Here is a 20807-nt window from a genome sequence, read left to right on the forward strand (position 1 = left end):
TGCCTAGGGGCTTGATTTTTTACACCTGTGGCATGAAGGTGATTGGAACACCTGAATCACATGATTTAGAGGGCTGGCCCAAGACTTTTGGCAATATAGTGTACCAGTGACAGACCCTAACTGTAATTTATAAATATCTGTGTGTTGGGGTTATTGGTGTACAGGAAAAGAGTAAAGGGGGGAGAAGAAGGTGTTTTGGTACAAATGATTTATGATCCCACATTTTCTTTGTTATTTGACTCTTAGAAACACTCGAACAGATTTATACCTCCAATCTAACACCTTTTTTTATAAGCTTGATAAAAATACTACTTTATAAACGATCTTGATTTACAAATGCAAAACTTTATTAAGACTTGAAGTATTACCAGCTTTTATTTTCAATAAAGTTAGAAAAAAAAAATCCCTGTGATCTATAAGTGAGTTGAGTATTGTTTTTTCTCCACAAAAGTGGATCATCATTTTGATTGCATTGAATTATTAAGTAACTAGATTTCCTTGAATAAATTAGTTTTCTCCTTTTGAAAAAGCTATGTGGACATGCTATTGAATAATGGCTTTGTTTTTCTGTTCACAGAATGACATGTCAACCACAGTCCTCACCCGCTCGGGACTGTCACTGGAAGAACTCCGCATTGTGGAAGGGCAGGGCCAGAATTCGGAAATGAACACTCCTATGGAGGAGGTGAACCGGCTGGCCGAGATGGGTGAGTCATGTGATAGCCCAAGCGTTGTCTAGCACAGCCTGCAGTAAGTCGTGTACCGTACAAACATTGTCTAGCACAGTCTGTGGTGAGTCACATGACACACGCTTTGCCTGACACCGTATATAGTCATGTGACACAAAGACAACTGCAGGTTTTACAAGACAATGTTTCTGACACAAGAACATGGTGGATCTTTTTGTTTTTATGCCCAGCCTCTGTCTGTTGTTTACTCTTCTTCTCTCTGATCACCTTCCGCTTTTCCATAGACATGAAATCAGGAAGCCTCTTAGATGGGAAAATGATAATGGAAGGATTCTCTGAAGATGTAGGGGAACACTTGAAGATTGGCAGTGTCTTCACCTTCCGTGTCACCGTCCTGCAAGCCAACGGCATTCCACCAGAATATGCCGATATCTTCTGTCAGTTCAAGTGAGTCGTGTTTTGTAGATAGTCCCAGGCATGAGTGAGGTTTACACAGTATACACTTTCTGTCCAGAGTATGTGGACACCACTTCAGCTCTATAAAGATATATGTTGACTAGCTTGGTGTGGAGGAACTTGAGTTGCCTGCACAGAGCCCCGAACTCAGCCCCACTGAACATCTTTGAGAAGAAATGGAATGCCAGTTGCGGACCAGGTCTTGTTATCTAACATCAGCACCTGACCTCACAAATGCTCCTTTGACTGAATGGGTACACACTTCCACAGATGTGCTGCAAAATCTTGTGGAAAGCCTTCCCATTACAGTGGAGGTTGTTAATGCTGCAGAAGGGGCAAACTCACTATTGATGCCCAAAGTTTTCAAATGGGACTTCCAACATGGTCATTTAGGGTAATCAGGTGTCTACAAACATTTTGTCATGAAGGGGGTTATTTGTTTAAACTGGAGAGTGCAATATTTGGTGCAGCTCTGCATAGAAACCAATCAGCTTCCAGGTTTTATTGTCACAGCTTAACTGAACAAGCTGAAGTCAGACGCTGATTGGCTGCCATGCACAGCTGCACCTGATTCTGAGTGCTCCAGTTTTATTAATCTCCCACATAAGCAGGCCATACATGGGTCGAATTCCGAACGATCGTTCGTTCTGTAATCCGATGGTCGCCAATGATTTCAAAAATCGGCCATTTTTCACGAATTTTCCAGCATGCCCGATAAACGAAATGGGGAGGAACCATGAAAATCAGCCGGTGCCATTGCCCCACTAACAGAGTGAAATTTGGCCAATTATTGCTGGTGTGAATGGTAGCCTAAGGGTAATCTCACTGGACAGAGGGGAAGGCAGTTGGTGAAGCCATCAAAGCAGGAAATGACAGGCCTTTGTAACAGACTGAAACCAGACTAGAAGTGTGCACAGACGAGGCTTTTCTAACTAATAATGTTAATATTAGGAACCTTGTGATGTCTCCTCTGGGGCAGGACACTCAAAGTTGAAAATTTAGTAGCAATGTTCTCTTTTAAATCTCTAAATTGGATCCCTGCTAATAAAATGATGTATATTGCACTCACCCCGTGCCCAGATCTAGAGATCTTCAACCTGCAAGTTGTTGAGTTTGTGAGCTTTGGCCTCTGCGGTCACAAATACGACTACAATGACCTCAAGCATGGTTGTCAGGGAAATCCCTAAATGTGTCTGTAGAGCTGACAACTAAAGTGGGCCATAGATGGCTTGAATCTTGGCCGAATCAACAGTGACTGGCTGAGATGCAAACCATGTATGAGCAGGCTGAATGTACTCGAAAGTTGATCGATAGATACAACCAGCCTGTTGGATTCTACAATCGATTATTGCAAGCGGCTATAGTAATCACTGTGTTCTCCCAGCGGGCACTGCTCTCCCCCCGCTCTCCACCAGGAGAGCATTATGGTTCCGTGGGAGAAATTAACTGAGTTGATGGGGAATCTAGCAATTCTCTTTCCTGCAACCTGTTCCAGCAGAAAAGAGGAACAAAATACAGTGATTGGGTGCAGACTCAGAAAAGTGCAGGACAAATCTCTCTGGTTGGGGAGCATTATTATTATTATTATACAGGATTTATATGGCGCCAACAATTTGCTCAGCGCTTTACAATATAACGGGAAACAATACAGCAACAATACAGTTCAATACAAGAGGGATAGGAGGGCCTGATCCTGGGAGCTTACAATCTAGGAGGAAGGGGCTAGTTTTACAAAAGGTAGTAACTGTGGGGGATGGACTGTTTGGAAGAGTAGAAGATTCCATTATTAGCTGAGGGCAGGATAGGCTTCCCTGAAGAGATAGGTTTTCAGAGATCGCCTAAAAGTTGGGGTAAAGAGTTCCAGAAGATGGGGGAAGCTCCGGAGAAGTCCTGGAGACGAGCATGGGAGGAGGAAACAAGGGAGCTAGAGAGCAGGAGGTCGTGCGAGGAGCGGAGAGTACGGTTTGGGTGATATTTGGAAACAAGATCGGTGATGTAATTTGGGGCAGAGTTATAAATGGCTTAATATGTTATTGTTAATGTTTTGAATTTTATCCGTTGGGCAATAGGAAGCCAGTGGAGGGATTGGCAGAGGGGGTGGCTGATACAGAACGTTTAGTAAGGTGGATGATTCTGGCAACAGCATTCATGATAGACTGAAGAGGGGATAGCCTGCGATGAGGTCAGCCAATGAGGAGGGAGTTACAATAGTCAAGGTGAGATATAACAAGGGAGTGAATAAGTAGCTTAGTGGTTTCCGGGGTTAGGAACGGTCATATCTTGGAGATGTTGCGGAGGTGAAGTCTACAAGATTTGGACAGCGATTGGATTTGGGACTGAAAGGACAGATGGGAGTCTAGGATTACACCTAGTACCCTGGCATGAGGGGAGGAACTGATGATAGTGTTATTGAATGGAAATGTACCTACCTTATCATTACACTCAACTTATACTTCGAAAAGATTGTAAACTGTTTGGGACCTACTAATCGGAGTCGTATATCCTGCTCAGATAATTTGATGATAAAGGAGGCGGTTTGCAGTCAGTTGTTATGTGGGAAAGTTTAGTTCTCAGTATAGTGAGGTATTAAGCTCTAAAACATTGCATTCCAGTTTTCTACATCGGCACGATGAGGCCTTTTCTACGGAACCGCTGAAAAATAACGGGCGTGGCAATCCGCTGGGTTTCTACCACGTACAAAATGTAAGTGTAACAGTGTTCTGTCCTCCTTGGCTACCATGATATGACTGGTGAAGCTGATACATCTTCTTCTTCTGATTAGATTGCAGTAGAAGTGACTGAATCCTTCATAGAATATATCAAGACCAAGCCGATTGTGTTTGAAGTATTCGGACATTACCAGCAACACCCATTACATCTGCACGGCCAGGACCTCAGGTAACGGCAAAAAAAGGAGACTGGAATTACAAAGTTCTCAATGTCTGAATTCTCTGACAGAACAATGGTTGTTTTTCCTGCCCTAATTAGGGTCTACCTCCATGTTTTCAATGATTTGTTGGAGAATAAAAGTAGAACTCTGTGATTGCCTTCTATGTGGCAAAAGCCTTGTTCAGACCTCGCGTAGCAGGAATGAGCGTTCCCACCCACAGTTTTTAAAGCATGATTTACACGTAGAAATGCATGTCGGGCATAGGGCAGCCCATTCACTTTAGTGGGCTGCCCTTTGCTCATTTGTCCTCCAAAAGAAAATCCTGCTCCTATTTGGGAGACAATCTTAGCGCCGTTTTTCACAGCGCATTTTGTTGCGATTCTGTCTTGCAACAATCGCAACAGAATCACACTCCTTTGAGGTGCCATTAAGAATAATGGCAGCTAAATGTGATTTCTTCCACGATTTGGAATCACGGAATCTCAGGAAATCGCCTTATGTGAACAGGGCCTTACCCTAGGTTCACACCTATGCAGCTGTGCGGGCCACGTTTTGCTTGGGCACAAGAGCCCATTCATTTGAATTGACTCCCTTGCCCGTGACACGCAGGGAAAGAAGTCCCTGCACTAATTTGGAAAACACAGCCCCCACGGGAACCTCGGTTCCCAGTACGGTTGCATTTCCCAGTGCGGGCGGCATGCCATTAGAACTAATGGCACCCGCTCGCGGGTCCGCAATTCTCTGTGCGGGTGGTGCGGCTGCACGGATTTTCGTGTGGATCCGCCAGCCACTCCCCCATAAGTTTAAAGGCAGTGGACGGGGATGTACCAATTATCCCCTCATCACATTTGGTGGGCACTACCACCTGCCGAACTCAACCCATTCGACTGAATGCTGCAAACGCCCTGTAACCGTATGCGATGCACACTGTTGCGGCATGTAGGTACAAGTTTTTAGGGGTTAAAATAGACAGCAACATATTGCCTCCCCTGACAACCTGTCTAACACCCTCTGAAAAGCAGTTCACCATCATTCTTCAGAGGGCATTGTGAGTGTAAATGAGGACTAATATTATGCGAGCAATTAGGCCAAATATAGTCCTTTGCTTGTGCCCACCAGAGAAGAGGTGTCGACTGAAAAAATTTAAGTGGTTGTAAAGGTTCAAGGTTGTTTAATTCATACATTGTATGCCTGAAGGTAAAAAAACCTTCTTTGCACAGCATCCCCCCCCCCAATACTTACCTAAGTCCCCTTTCGATCCAGCAATGTACATTGAAGTCTCGGCTATCCTGGGACTCCCTCTTCTCGTTGGCTGAGACAGAAGCAGGGGCCATTGGCTCCCACTGCTGTCAGCCACAGCCAGTGAACCAATGAGAGGAGAGATAGGGTGGGGCCACGCTGAGGCTCCATGTGTGAATTAATGCACAGCTACTTGCTGTGGGGGCACCCGACAGGAGGGAGGGGCCAGGAGAGCCTGCTGGGGACCCAGAAGAGGAGGATCGGGGCTGCTCTGTGCTAAAACACTGCATACAGTAGATAAGTATAGATACTTAAAAAAAAAAAAATAAACCTTTAGAATCGCTTTAGGCATCACTAACCCCCGTTTCACATATATGCAGCTGTGCGGGCAGGAGAGCTCATTCATTTGAATGGACTCCCCTACCTGGGACACGCAGGGAAGAAGTCCCTGCACTTCTTCCGAAAACGCAGCCTGCGTGGGAACCTAGGTTCCCAGTACGGTTGCGTTTTCCAGTGCGGGTGGCGTGCCATTAGAACGAATGGCACCCGCCCACGGGTCCATATTTCTCTATACGGGTAGTGCGGCTGCACGGATTTTCGTGCAGATCCGCAGCGGCACCACCCGCACAGATATGAACCTAGCCTAAGTGATTTTCAAGTTGTTGGAACATGTCTGTGAACTGAGGGCTGATCCTTCCTTTTCTGTGTTAGCCATTGTTCTCAGCGAGACATCTTTGTGTCTGTGGGCAGTCATACATTAATGTGGACCTTTTATTTTTGTTTTGCAGTCCAGCACAACCATCCAGGCGTCACTTTCCCCCACCAATGCCCCTCTCCAAGCCAGGTATGTGAATGTATGGTGGAAAAGGTTAATTTGAAATATTACATAGTCTGGCTGAAAAAAGACAAAAGTCCATCCAGTTCAACCAAAAAAAATAGTTATAATCCTTCACCCACAGTTGATCCAGAGGAAGGCAAAAAAAACCCCAGCAAATCATGATCCAATTTGCTCCTGCAGGGAAACAAATTCCTTCCTGATCCCCGAGAGGCAATCGGATATTCCCTGGATCAACTTTACCTATAAATTTTATATCCAGTTATATTCTGTGTATCCAAGAAAGAATCCAGGACTTTTTTTTAAATGTTGAAGTCTTGTCATGGATAAATCAGGTTTGAAGATTTAATAATGAGAGCAAATGCATATAGCTGTGGCTGTGTTCATCCAGTTGTCAGTGTGCACAAGATTTTAGTGCTTTGGTAAACCGGCTTCTTTACTAATGCAAAGTTCAGTAACCTTTATCAGCCAATGGAAACTCATTGTTCAAACTTTTCTACAGTAAGAAATGATGAAATTTGGGTGGCCATTATGAGTTTCTGCACTCTATAACGTGACATTTATTAAAGGATCTCTCCCAACTTTATTTTTCAGTTCTAGGTAGATGGTGTTTTAAAGTATTTTATCTTTTGCAGCCTTATCGGGATAGCATCTACTTACATGTTAGCATTCATATAGCATATATTAAAAAAATATAAAAAATACTGCAGCTTCCCATTTTACATGCTCTTTCTTTTTTTTTTTTTTAAACATAAAATCCTACTTAGCTCTTCCTTTCCATGTATTGTTTGAGGGGGATGAGGAGTTGCGTTTTTCATAAATAACTCTGTCTGTACTGTGCTGGCAGATTTTATTATCAGTTGTAAACGAGATCTGTGAGACTGTCATGACAAACGTTAAGGATCTCAGGCGTGGCTGGTACTTTTCATGTTAATGCACTTTTTGAAAAACTCAGGAGCTAATTTTTAAAAATTATTTTTAGTTCTGTGTGATTGGGAACACAGAACAAACATATAGTGGGGGTTTCTCAAATTTGACTGTAAAGGTGGTAATATACTTTAAAGTGGAACCTTAGCTAAATAATAAAAAAAAATTGGTGTACGGGCAGGTCTTAAATGGAGAAGAGACAACTCTTCTGCATTAAAGCTCCTTACCTGTCTGCCTGCCCCTGTACACTTGCTGTGCAATTGCAGCTCACTGTAGGAAACCAGCAGTGCCGAAGCTGACTGCACTCCCGTGCATGTGTGGGAGTGACGTCACCCCCGCCCTGCCAATTAAAGCGTCTGTCGATCATGACCCAGAAACTGGCTGCTGAAAGATATCAGAGGCCATCAGGGATCTCCGGGATGTTGCATCACTGGATCCAAGGTGAGTATAGCTCCTCATTAAAGGATAAGTTTGCCTTTTGGACAATAATAAAAAAATGCTAATTTTTTTGCAGGTAAAAAGATGTGCATTTATTATTTTTGTCCAAAGGAGCCTGGAAAGCCTTGCACCTTCAGTAGGTCGCTGGTGCCATGCAGGTCTCCTGCAGACCTGTCAGGATATCTGCTTGCCATACAGGATGTACGAGCAAGCAGATATTCTGACAGAAGCTGCAATGAACTACCACGGTGCTCCACAGCGCCATGGTAGTTCGTTGAAAACTACAAGCCCACAGCCGCTAAGGCTGTCGGGACTTGCAGTTCACTCATTTGAGGAAATCCATGAATGAGGCAGCCGAACGGCCGCGCTGTTTTCAAATTTGACAGATAATACGGGAAGAAGTTTCCCCGTACTATCTGTCAGAGGCAGGGGGGGGGGGGGGTGGTGGGCAGTGGCTGCAGCTATGGCAACATGTTACATGTTCCACCCTAAAAAAGGGTGGAACATGTAACATGTTCCAAAGGAGGGGGGGCGGCGGGCGGTGGCTGCAGCTATGGGAACATGTTACATGTTCCACCCTAAAATAGGACGTAACATGTAACACGTTCCAAAGGAGGGGGGGGTGGCGGGCGGTGGCTGCAGCTATGGGAACATGTTACATGTTCCACCCTAAAAAAGGGCGGAACATGTAATAAGTTTCAAAGGAGGGGGGGCGGCGGGCGGTGGCTGCAGCTATGGGAACATGTTACATGTTCCACCCTAAAAAAGGGCGGAACATGTAATAAGTTTCAAAGGAGGGGGGGCGGCGGGCGGTGGCTGCAGCTATGGGAACATGTTACATGTTCCACCCTAAAAAAGGGCGGAACATGTAATAAGTTTCAAAGGAGGGGGGGCGGCGGGCGGTGGCTGCAGCTATGGGAACATGTTACATGTTCCACCCTAAAAAAGGGGCGGAACATGTAACACGTTCCAAAAGAGAGGGGGCGGCGGGCGGTGGCTGCAGCTATGGGACCATGTTACATGTTCCACCCTAAAATAGGACGGAACATGTAACACGTTCCAAAGGAGGGGGGGGGTGGCGGGCGGTGGCTGCAGCTATGGGAACATGTTACATGTTCCACCCTAAAAAAAGGGCGGAATATGTAACACGTTCCAAAGGAGGGGGGGCGGCGGGCGGTGGCTGCAGCTATGGGAACATGTTATATGTTCCACCCTAAGAATGCTTTCACACTTGCGAATGTACCGTGCCTACGATTATATGCGATTAAACCAGCTCAGTTAGCTGCCAGTAGGCAGCCCCATTGAAAGCAATGAGAGGCTGCTGGCTCATGCAGGTGAGTGTTTCCGCTCCCATGTAACCTCTCATGCAGCTATCACATGCGAGTGATTCGACTCGAACGCAGGCGGTCTGCATCCCGGGACCATCACTTGCTTGTGTTTGTTCTCTGCAACAGCTGGCAGCCTCCCATTGCTGTTAATGCTTTGCAGCTAATTCAGGAAGCCCCACTGGGGTTCTCGAATGTAATCACAGGCAAGGTGCGTTCTCAAGCATGAATGCACCCTAATAGTGAATGATTCACAGCAGCAGCATCCGAAAACTGAAATATTAGTTCTTCTGTCTCTTAGATACTCTAGCACCAGGATCTCAGCATTTTTGTTCCTATTGACTGAAACAGTTGGCTGCCATTGCAAAGGGTCTCCTTCTCCTCCGAATCTTTTCTTTTATTTATTTATGTTTTTTTTGTTTTGGGTTTTTTTTTGGTCTTTAAAACATCTTAGTGAAGTGAGAGTTTTTTTAGGTGGAAATACAAGAAGCTTTAGCTAACCAGTGTCCACCCAGATATCTATTTTGTGTGGACTGACCCTTTAAATAACATCCATCCATGCCAGAAGTTTTCTTTTTCAACATGTTTTGTTGCTTTGCATGCTGCATCAATCATTAAATTTATTTTTTATTTATGTTTTCTTTGCTGCATGATGACGTCATATTCTTTTGATCTGTTTGTATTCATACCCTTGCCCTGTGCCTTCATCAACTCACTTTGTTCCTCACCCCTCCCTGCCTGTTCTGTGTATAACCTGTCTTGGTGGCAGGAGAGAGAAAGATTAATCTGGTCCGGTACCTGATGTCTGGCTACATCAGCGATCCCGTACTGGACACTCTTTCAGAACATGCACATGCTCTCTCCGCCAGCCTCCAAGACAGGGCGGACCAATTTCCATCTTTTCTGTCTCTGCCTATCCCTACCTGCCTACCAGAGAGGGCTCCAAAGAGACCAGGTTAGTAGTCCAGCTTTCTGGTGGTGTTTAGTAAAGATGTAGGCCCTGTAGGTCCACCCAGTAGTTTGGTTTAGTGTGTTAATAGCAGGATATTTAATACTGACTTGCATTTCTCTTACAGTTCCGGCCACCAAACTCAATCCCCTGAACAAGACAAGTCTGGGGCAGAGCGTCAGCAAATATGACCTTTTGGTGTGGTTTGAGATCAGCGAACTTGAGCCAACAGGAGAGTAAGTTACTAACACAGCGCAGTTATTGATGGGGCTTACCTAGAGAGTCAGGCGTTGACCTATCTTTGGTGCTTTGTTTAAGGTACATCCCGGCTGTGGTAGATCACTCTGGAGGACTGTCCTGTCAGGGAACCTTCCTGCTACACCAGGTACGGTACATGGGGCAGTACAAAAAATCCAACAGTGAAGTACCTCCAGCGCTATCTTGGAGGTGGAAGTTATCCCTTAACATTCAGAAAGTGGAGGAAAATGTATAGTTTTGGTATTCGGGCAGCACAGTGGATACATGGTTAGCACTTCCGCCTGGCAGTACTAGGGTCATTGGTTTGAAGCCCAGCCGTGGCACCTTCTGCCTGGAGTTTGCATGGTTCTCCCTGTGCCTGCGTGGGCTTCCTCCGGGTACTCCGATTTCCTCCCACAAAGACATGCTGGTAGGTTAATTGGCTCCTGTCTAAATTGTCCCTAGTATGTGTATGCATGAATGTGAGTTAGGGACCTTAGATTGTACACCACTTGAGGGTTAGGGACTGATGTGAATGTGCAATATTTATGTAAAGCGCTGTGTAAATTGACGGCGCTATATACAGTCATGGCCGAAATTGTTGGCACCCTTGATATTTTTCCTGAAAATCAAGTATTTCACACAAAAAAGGTATTGCATTAACACATGTTTTGCTATACACATGTTTATTCCCTTTGTATGTATTGGAACAAATATAAAACAGAGGCAGAAAAGCAAATATGACATAATGTCACACAAAACCCCAAAAATGGGCTGGACAAAAGTATTGGCACCCTTAACTTAATATTTGGTTGCACACCCTTTGGAAAACATAACTGAAATCAGTCGCTTCCTATAACCATCAATAAGCTTCTGACACCTCTCACCCGGAATTTTGGACCACTCTTCCTTTGCAAACAGCTCCAGGTCTCTCTTATTGGAAGGACACCTTTTCCCAACAGCAATTTTAAGATCTCTCCACAGGTGTTCAATGGGATTTAGATCTGGGCTCATTGCTGGCCACTTCAGAACTCTCCAGCGCTTCTTTGCCATCCATTTCTGAGTGCTTTTTGACGTATGTTTGGGGTCATTGTCCTGCTGGAAGACCCAGGATCTTGGACGCAAACCCAGCTTTCTGACACTGGGCCCTACAGTGCGACCCAAAATCCTTTGGTAATCCTCAGATTTCATGATGCCTTGCACACAGTCAAGGCACCCAGTGCCAGAGGCAGCAAAACAACCCCAAAACATCATTGAACCTCCACCATATTTTACCGTAGGTACTGTGTTTTGTTCTTTGTAGGCCTCATTCCGTTTTCGGTAAACAGTAGAATGATGTGCTTTACCGAAAAGCTCTATCTTGGTCTCATCTGTCCACAAGACGTTTTCCCAGAAGGCTTTTGGCTTACTCAAGTACATTTTGGCAAACTGTAGTCTTGCTTTTTTATGTCTCTGTGTCAGCAGTGGGGTCCTCCTGGGTCTCCTGCCATAGCGTTTCATTTCATTTAAATGTCGACGGATAGTTCGCGCTGACACTGATGCTCCCTGAGCCTGCAGGACAGCTTGAATGTCTTTGGAACATGTTTGGGGCTGCTTATCCACCATCCGGACTATTCTGCGTTGCAATCTTTCATCAATTTTCCTCATCCGTCCACGACCAGGGAGATTAGCTACAGTGCCATGGGTTGCAAACTTCTTGATAATGTTGCACACTGTGGACAAAGGCAAATCTAGTTCTCTGGAGATGGACTTGTAACCTTGAGATTGTTGATATTTTGCCACAATTTTGGTTCTCAGGTCCTCAGACAGTTCTCGTCTCCTCTTTCTGTTGTCCATGCTTAGTGTGGCACAGACAGACACACAATGCAAAGGTTAAGTGAACGTCTCTCCTTTTTATCTGCTTTCAGGTGTGATTTCTATATTGCCCACACCTGTTACTTGCCCCAGGTGAGTTTACAGGAGCATCACATGCTTGTAACATTCTTATTTATCCGCAGTTGTGAAAGGGTGCCAATACTTTTGTCCAGCCCATTTTTGGAGGTTTGTGTGACATTATGTCGAATTTGCTTTCTTTCCTCCCTTTTTTTGTTTTGTCCCAATACACACAAAGGGAATAAACATGTGTATAGCAAAACATGTGTTAATGCAATACGTTTCGTGAGAAATACATGATTTCCTGGAGAAATATCAAGGGTGCCAACAATTTCGGCCATGACTGTAAGTACCTGAAATAAATAAATATTCTGTAGACTGGTAAAGTCTTTCTCTGTACATTTCTGATATGTCATAATATACAGGAAGAGCTGTATCTTTATTCATTACAGTACTTCCTGTCCAGTCACTTTGCCTAGGCTAAAATGTGACCAGCCCGCTGCAGGCAGGAAGAAGCATTTCCCCAGTCTCTTCTCCCTCAGTAATCATGCAGACTGCACATGATGAAAGGGAGCATCAGGGACCTGAGCATACTGATTAATGCATTTATTTATAAAACCTGCAGATAGAAATACCTTTATCTTTTTATTATTCAGTGGTGGTCATAGGAAGCAGCACAGTGGCTTAGTGATTAGCACCTCTGCCTTTGCAACACTGGGGTCCTTGGGTACTGCTTGGAGATGGCATGTTGCCCCTGTGCTTGCATGGGTTTCCTGTGGGTACTCTGGTTTCCTCCCACACTCTAAAGACTTGCTGGTGGGTTTATGTACAGTCAGGTTCATAAATATTGGGACATCGACACAATTCTAACATTTTTGGCTCTATACACCACAATGGATTTGAAATGAAACAAACAAGATGTGCTTTAACTGCAGACTGTCAGCTTCAATTTGAGGGTATTTACATCCAAATCAGGTGAACGGTGTAGGAATTACAACAGTTTGCATATGTGCCTCCCACTTGTTAAGGGACCAAAAGTAATGGTACAATTGGCTTCTCAGCTGTTCCATGGCCAGGTGTGTGTTATTCCCTCATTATCCCAATTACAAGGAGCAGATAAAAGGTCCAGAGTTCATTTCAAGTGTGCTATTTGCATTTGGAATTTGTTGCTGTCAACTCTCAAGATGAGATCCAAAGAGCTGTCACTATCAGTGAAGCAAGCCATCATTAGGCTGAAAAAACAAAACAAACCCATCAGAGAGATAGCAAAAACATTAGGCGTGGCCAAAACAACTGTTTGGAACATTCTTAAAAAGAAGGAATGCATCGGCGAGCTCAGCAACATGTTAGAATGTGTCGATGTCCCAATATTTATGGACCTGACTGTATTTATTTATTTTAGGTACTTATATAGTGCCGTCAATTTACGAAGATATATATATATATATATATATATATATACACACATATTCACATCAATTCCTAACCCTCATGGGACGTACAGTCCAAGTTACCTAACTCCCATTCATGCATACACATACTAGGGCCAAGTCAGACAGGATCCAATTAACCTACCAGCATGTCTTTGGTGTGTGGGAATGAACCGGAGTACCCAGAGGACACCCACGCAGGAACAAGGAGAACGTGCAAACTCCAGGTGGTGCCATGGTTGGGATTCGAACCAACTACCCCAGTACTGCCGGGCGGAAGCCACTGTGTTGCCCCAGGTTAAAGTAGAACCTGTTATAACCTGGTATAACAAAATCAGACTTGTGTTGCCATCTGTGTCCCATTGGGAAGACTTATCTTTACTTCCTGTCCTATAGTTAACCACTTCCAGTCCGGACACTTTCACCCCCTTCCTGTCCAGGCCAATTTTCAGCTTTCAGCACTATCGCACTTTGAATGACAATTGCGCGGTCATGCAACACTGTACCCGTATTAATTTTTAGCATTTTGAGACAGATAAAGCTTTATTTTGGTGGTATTTATTCACCACTGGGATTTTTTTTTTCTATGTAAATTAAAAAGTCCAAAAATTTTGAAAAAAAGTGTTTTTCTTATAAAGTTTTGCAAATAATATTTCATCGTAAATCTTGGCCAAAATTTATTCCATTATCTTTTTAGTAAAAAAAAACACCAAATTAGTTTATAACCAAAAATTATAATTTTTTAACATTTTTTTTACATTTTCATTTTATTTTTTTATATTATTATTTATGTGGGGTTTTTTTTACATACTTTCACCTTTTTGTGGGGGGTGATGAAGATTTTTTTTTTTTTACACTGATTGCTTTTACACCCATAAAGGCTGTAAAAGCAATCATTTCTCCTTCTCCCTGGCTGCATTCTTGCAGCCATTGAGGACTACTGTGTGAGCTGTGATTGGTCACAGCTTGTCACGTGGTACAAGGCTGTTGTGAATGGCCTTGTGCCATGTGACCTCTGTGATCATTCACAGATTTCTCACATAGTAAGCAATGATGTCAGAAGTGACATCTTGCTTACTACTCTGCATGTGATCACTGATTGGCCAATCAGTGATCACATGATTGGGACCTCACACAGAGGTACCGTACGACAATCGGGTTTCCACTGTGATAGCGGGGCTGCGCGCTCCCAGGGAGCGCGCGCGCAAGCTGGGGGCGGGAAGGCCGTTTATAAACATCCACCCGACCCTGCACTGCCACCATCCAGCCGTTTATATACAACGTCCGGATGGGAGGTGGTTAATACAGGAAGTGAGAGGAAATCCCTGAAAGTTAAGAGAATTCTATTTTCGATTTTATGGCTTTCACTTTCAGTGATAACGGTATCTGGACAAATAGAGAGAATGAATCTTCCTAACAGAGACACAGACAGCAATAAAAACCTGGGAGGTGGTCTAATCCCCCTCTACTCTATCCAAAATTAAAATAAAAAAGTTCTGCCTTTAGTTATAACCCCTAGACGCCGAGCGTACGCAAATATGCAGCCTCTCGGCGCCTGGACCTTGGCGCCAAGCGGCCGCATATTTGTGTGCCATTAGAAAAAACATATGTGCTGAGAGCGCGCACCCTGCGTACTCCCAGCACATATGTCCGTGACTCGCGGAAAGATCCCGATCGGGACCTTTTCCGATCATGTGACCGCTGTGACAGCGAATCACGGCGGTCACATGACCCTAAAACCCTGCCCGCCTTCCGGCTTCTGAAACTCCTAAAGGGCCAGAAGGAGTCGGCGCAAAGGGGTTAATTGGCCACTCCCTAAGTTGTCCCTAGTATGTGTATTCTATGTATGTAGGTAGGAATAGGGACCTTAAATTGTAAGCTTCTTAGGGGCAGGAAGGAGTAGGACCTGAAGTGAATGTACAATATGTAAAGCACTGTGTAGATTGATGGCACTATATAATGACGGCCATAAATAAATGTAGAAGAACCATTGCCAGCTATAGAATAATTGTCAGGGAAATCAAAGTAAAGATGGTGGTAGTTTTGTCTTTTCTGCAGCAGAGGCCATTGTTTTGCCTATTGATATGCCATTTGTTGTTATAGGGCATCCAGCGTAGAATCACAGTAACTATAATCCACGAGAAAGGCAACGAATTGCATTGGAAGGATGTACGAGAACTGGTGGTAGGTGAGTGTCACAACGTGCCCCTGTAATTGTAAGTGCCCACCCTCCTGGAAACACCGTACTGACAATCCACCTTCTATCTGTCCTTCCAGGGAGAGTCCGAAACAAAGCCGAGGTGGACGAGTGTGCAGCAGATGCTGTTCTTTCCCTCAACATCATATCCGCCAAATACCTCAAATCTCACAGCTCCAGCAGGTAATCTATTATGACTGCTGGGGCAAGGCACCCTGGGTATTTTTCTTATGAAGCCAGTTAAAGGTTTTACTCACAAGAAGTAAAATGACCTTCAGTTCAGTTAGGTTGTCGAATAGAAAATACCAAGATTTACTAACTAGTTTTTGGAGTCTGAAGAACAAAACCGTTATTTTTGGGTTCTCAAATTTTTCACCTATGGGTGTGTAAAGTGTGTGTGGGAGGAGCCTGGATGGAGTTTCACCCAGGGAGGTACCAGATAAAAGTTTGGGTCACAGCCTAGGCAAAGTTGGAATGGTTTAACTGGAACAGCCAAGGCAGTACCAGGCCAAGTTTGTTCAGCGGCAAGGATGAGGAACTACCAGGGGCGGATTGACAACTCATGGGGCCCCCGGGCAATAGGGGATCATGGGGCCCCTGTGTCCTTGCCCAAACTCAAAAAAGCCTATGAAAAAAGGTACCAGGGGCATCTCATGGGGCCCCCTACTGACCCCGGGCTCTCGGGCAATGCCCGAGTTTCCAAATGGTCAGTCCGCCCCTGGGAACTACACCCCCTCTCACGCTCCTAATACATGCAGTAGAATGGGTGTACAATCTTTTGCCCATTCTCAGCCCCCTTTGCATCGGCTGTCCATGGTTGCCATAGAGTATTCACTACATGCTGGTCAATTACTTGCTTTATAGCAAATAGAAGGTAGAATGTGTTTTTTTGTGTCAGCTGTAGGCAAATGCGCTTAAGAGTGGGCAATTGGAGCATGTGTCGCATCAGTAGCTGTCAGAGTAGACATGAATCTGCATGCTGCTGGATGCTAACTACTGATCTGGGGATTGCGTGTGGTGAGGAGGCACCCTCCCTACCCCTGTGCTCTGGGCGGCTGCCCCTCTTGCCCACCCCTTGTCCTGTCCCTGCAGCCATGATTACATGAATAATGGAGATGACAGATTTGGAGTCACCGTACAAGGGTAGAACCAGTAGCACATCAGAAAGACACCAGCTGTGTGTGTGTATGTATCAGGGGCGGACTGACAACTCATGGGGCCCCCGGGCAATAGGGGAACATGAGGCCCCTGTGTCCTTGCCCAAACTCAAAAACGTCTATGAAAAAGGTACCAGGGGCATCTCATGGGGCCCCTTACTGACCCCGGGCCCTCGGGCAGTGCCCGAGTTTCCAAATGGCTAGTCCGCCCCTGGTATGTATGTATCTAAATGTACATATATAAATACACAATATATATATATTCTGGCCTTAAAATGTATCTACATCAGAAATCATCCACCCAAGGATTAAGTGAGACTCTAATTTTTTTTTTTTGTGTAAGACATGAAGGTTCCCTTGTTCAGATTTTTCCACAGTGCCCTATATCCTTAGACCAGTGTTTCTCAACCTTTTTTCAGTTAAGGCACCCTTATGGACAGCCTTGGGGCACCCTATTTTAAAATGGGGTGCCTCAAGACTGTCCATAAATTTAAAAGGGCGCCCCATTCTAACATGTGAAAAACTATTCTAATAGTTGTATATAACGCAGCAACACCCACACATGTAGGACACCCAACGTTAGAGGTGATTTATTCTTCCGAAGCAAATACACTTTTGCACACTGGTACTGACTAGTATTCCAATGTTTCTCTTCTCCCTCAGTTTTTATCCATCATTGAGCTAATGTGACCCCAGCATTGATGGAGATGGGCAGGGGAGGGTGAAACTAGGATGCTGTGAAGGCAGCTGACATCCTCCCTATCAACTGACTATGTAATTGGTTGTCAGGATGCCGGCGGCTAGAAGGTCATAACGGTGCACAATGAAAACCTGTGGCTTTGTGTAACTAAAAGGCAGGTTTGATTCACCCGCTGGCTTGTATGTATACAAGTTTTGGGCAATTTTTAGACATTTTGCCAAGGCACCCCATGGGCATCCTGGTTGAGAAAGGCTGCCTTAGGTACACCTCTACCTGCACCAGTCAGGGAATACAGTGATGTTCTAATCAATATTAAAGGGTGTCTTCTAGCACCTCCCGTACCACATCTTGAGGGTTAAGTTGTTCCTTAATGTGACTTGAGGATTAATTTTCAAGTGATGATTGTCCTGCTTGTCTTTTTATTTGCCACATTTATGTTGGATTTTATTTGCGGTTTTTATATGTTTCTTTTGCTCCCCTCTCCTTTTCCCTTTTCCGCTGAAGTCTTGTCTGCGCTCCGGGCGTCCTCCATTATGTCTCCCTGAATGTCTCTGTCACTAATAGCAGCTTCTTCTTCTGTGTCTTTCAGGCTGTTTCTTGATAAGGACATGCCTAGGTATTTTATGTTTTGCTTCTCCCACCCCCCACTACCACCACCCTGCACATAAAGATTCTTCAGTCTCTCACAGAATACTTTATGTCTCCTCCCCCTGCACGGGCTTGCTCCACCCTCCCTATAGCGCTTTCGCACTAAATAGCTAGATAGTAGCGTTCAAATGGCAGCATAAAAGACACTATCATCAAACACTATTTTTTACAGTGCAGATTCTAAGGGAATGTCATAAAGAATGTTGAGTTTATTGAAATTTTGGGGAAAATTTGAACATTTTGTCAAAATTTCAGCATTTAGCCAGGAAGGCAAAATTCAGATGGTTTTTTGCTTCATTAGAAAACAAAGCCATGTGATTTGTTTTTGTTTTTTTTATTCTCCAAGCTTAATTCATTCAAGTAATTTGCATTGTGAAATCAGACACTAAATTTTATCAAAGTTGGAATCGATAATTACGGTTTTGAAGAAAATATTCCATTAACCCCTAAGATTCCCTTGGTATTTTTAGAAGAAAAAAAAAGACCTCTGTAAAATCAGTTTTCTTAAAATTACTCCGCAAATCCCTACTCCCTCGTTAATGCAGAAAAATGTCAGCTTCTTCTGTAAAAAAGGAACATGCAGCCAGGGGCGGACTGACAACTCATGGGGCCCCCGGGCAATAGGGGATCATGGGGCCCCTGTGTCCTTGCCCAAACTCAAAAAAGTCTATGAAAAAGGTACCAGGGGCATCTTATGGGGCCCCCTACTGACCCCGGGCAGTGCCCGAGTTTCCAAATGGTCAGTCCGCCCCTGTCCAGGAATTTTAAATCTCCCTTCTTTCTGCAGGGCTTCCAGGGTGGATCAGATCGATTCTCTGTCTTGATGTTGACCAATCAGAATCACTCTGATCCATCCAGCATATATTTCAAGGCTACTCCTCATTTGCATGATGTCATTTCTGAACTGGTTTAATCACGGGTTTGCTTAAAAATAAATTAAGAAAATAAAAAAGAGGAATACAAATTCAGCAATGCCGTTGAGGAGCCGGGCACAGTTTATAAAGGTTTTAGATAATGACTTGCAAATTTGTTACTGCCTTGTTGCAAGCAAAAAGTGGGCAATATGATCTGCCACTTTGATGATGGTGTCTTTTATTCTGTCTTTGTAGCAATAGATACATTTAAATATGTTAGATCTAGTATAATGGTATAATAATATTTATTTGATTTAAAAAAAAAAATAAAATATATATAGAATATTTCTGTAATTTCTTCGTCTGCCATTAATTGCAATAAAAACATAGATTACATCTTTTGAGATGAATTTCTAGTTTGTATAGTACAAGACCACTACATCACTTTCGCAGTGCTTGGTAAACACCTTCCCAACCTTGTAATTGGTATTGTCCATCTAGACAGGCCAACAGCTCCCTGTGACTCCTGTGATCTCACATTGCAGCTGTATATAGTTAACAGCAGGAATTAGTATGTGTCAAAACTTAATATTTGCAGCTTGACAGTCTTTATTTGTAGAGGCTGCAATAATATTCCTTTTGCAGTCATTCTTTCCTTTATTTTCTCCTGACGATCTTGCCAGTAAAACACTTTCTGTCCTTGGGTGACAACGCTCAGTCAGCACACTGTAACTATAGAGTTGCTGCGTTGTCACCCTAGGACAGGAAGTGTGTTAGGATTGCAAAACACCTCCCCTCACCTTATTTCTATAGAATGTGGGAGGCGTTCTGTAGTTCGCTGGGATGAGCTGGCTAGAGCCGATGAAGCTGCTTGAGTATTCACTGGTGCGCAGGCAGAAAGCACAGAAAGTTATCCGCTGACAAGATTTCTGGCAGGATTTTCTGCATTTTCCAAACATAAACCGCAAAATACTTTACGTGGAGTATTAAACAACCCAAAGGGAAGCAAATAACAGAAGTTCATTATTGGGGTTTACATACACTGTAAATAGATGTTAGTGTTTTAGACATTCCCCAGATAGGATGATAGACAAACTTTGTGTAAAACGGTTGAGTTTGATAAAATGGGAATCAGTTCGGTCTTACAGATCTTCCTTACTGTCTGAGAGCCAGGTAGGCTGATGTATGGTGATGACATGTAGCGAGGCCTGAGGACAACCCAGCTGCTTATGGTCACTATCCTGGACCTTCTCTATATATTTCTCAGGGGCATTCACCTAGAGTCCATTCCCCAAAGGTGCTCTTTAAAGGTTCAGCCAAGCCAAAATGGATATATGAAATGTGGCAGTACTCCTTTCACAGGAGGATCCATGCCATTTTTTAGGGGGTTTATATCTTAGATTAGTTTTCCTGTAAAGTTACATTTGTGTGTCTTCTGTCTCTGTGGTGTGTGTTGGGAGTGGGTATGTTCTGTTTTGAAAAAGGGCAGTGCGGATGTAGAGGATAACTGATGTTACCACCCTGATTCTCCAGGACCTTTTACCGGTTCGAGGCTGTGTGGGACAGCTCCTTGCATAACTCCCTACTCCTCAATAGAGTCACTCCCTATGGAGAGAAGATCTATATGACGCTGTCAGCTTACTTGGAGGTACGTAGTCTGTCATCTAGATTCTGCAAGCCTATCTTAGTCTATTAGTTCCTCTGTTACTGCGTTCTGTGACTGTGACATAGTCTGGCTTGGCTTTATTCCTGTGAAACATGTTTCAGTCTTACACCAGTGTGATCATTGTAGTTTTCACTGCCATCCATTGCTGTGTTTTCATCCCTTCATTCCATTATTCCATCTTTCCTTTTTCTTTTTCTCGTCTTCTTCTCCTCTGTCCATCTTTCTATCTTCTCTTTTCTGCTTCCTTTCCTCTTTCTTTCTTTCTTTCTTTCTTTCTTTCTTTCTTTCTTGCTTTCTT

At 44.0% G+C, this 20807-nt stretch overlaps 1 protein-coding gene across 1 annotated transcript in view; it reads left to right on the forward strand.

Annotated features, from left to right (window-relative positions):
- Positions 1-20807, forward strand: part of KIF1B (kinesin family member 1B) — a gene marked incomplete at its 5' end in the record, with an annotated part of 216621 nt that overhangs the window by 159778 nt on the left and 36036 nt on the right. Inside the window, 11 exons of the mRNA XM_089659005.1 lie at positions 578-707; positions 974-1136; positions 3758-3848; positions 3928-4043; positions 6063-6118; positions 9876-9984; positions 10067-10133; positions 15391-15475; positions 15565-15667; positions 17931-17957; positions 20377-20491. Of these exons, the coding sequence (XP_089515131.1) occupies positions 578-707; positions 974-1136; positions 3758-3848; positions 3928-4043; positions 6063-6118; positions 9876-9984; positions 10067-10133; positions 15391-15475; positions 15565-15667; positions 17931-17957; positions 20377-20491 (1062 nt within the window). The remainder of the gene's footprint in view (positions 1-577; positions 708-973; positions 1137-3757; positions 3849-3927; positions 4044-6062; positions 6119-9875; positions 9985-10066; positions 10134-15390; positions 15476-15564; positions 15668-17930; positions 17958-20376; positions 20492-20807) is intronic.

Source organism: Staurois parvus, unplaced genomic scaffold, assembly GCF_062004578.1.
Source record: "Staurois parvus isolate SC_StPar_1 unplaced genomic scaffold, SC_StPar_1.0 ptg001122l, whole genome shotgun sequence".
Classification (NCBI taxonomy): domain Eukaryota; kingdom Metazoa; phylum Chordata; class Amphibia; order Anura; family Ranidae; genus Staurois; species Staurois parvus.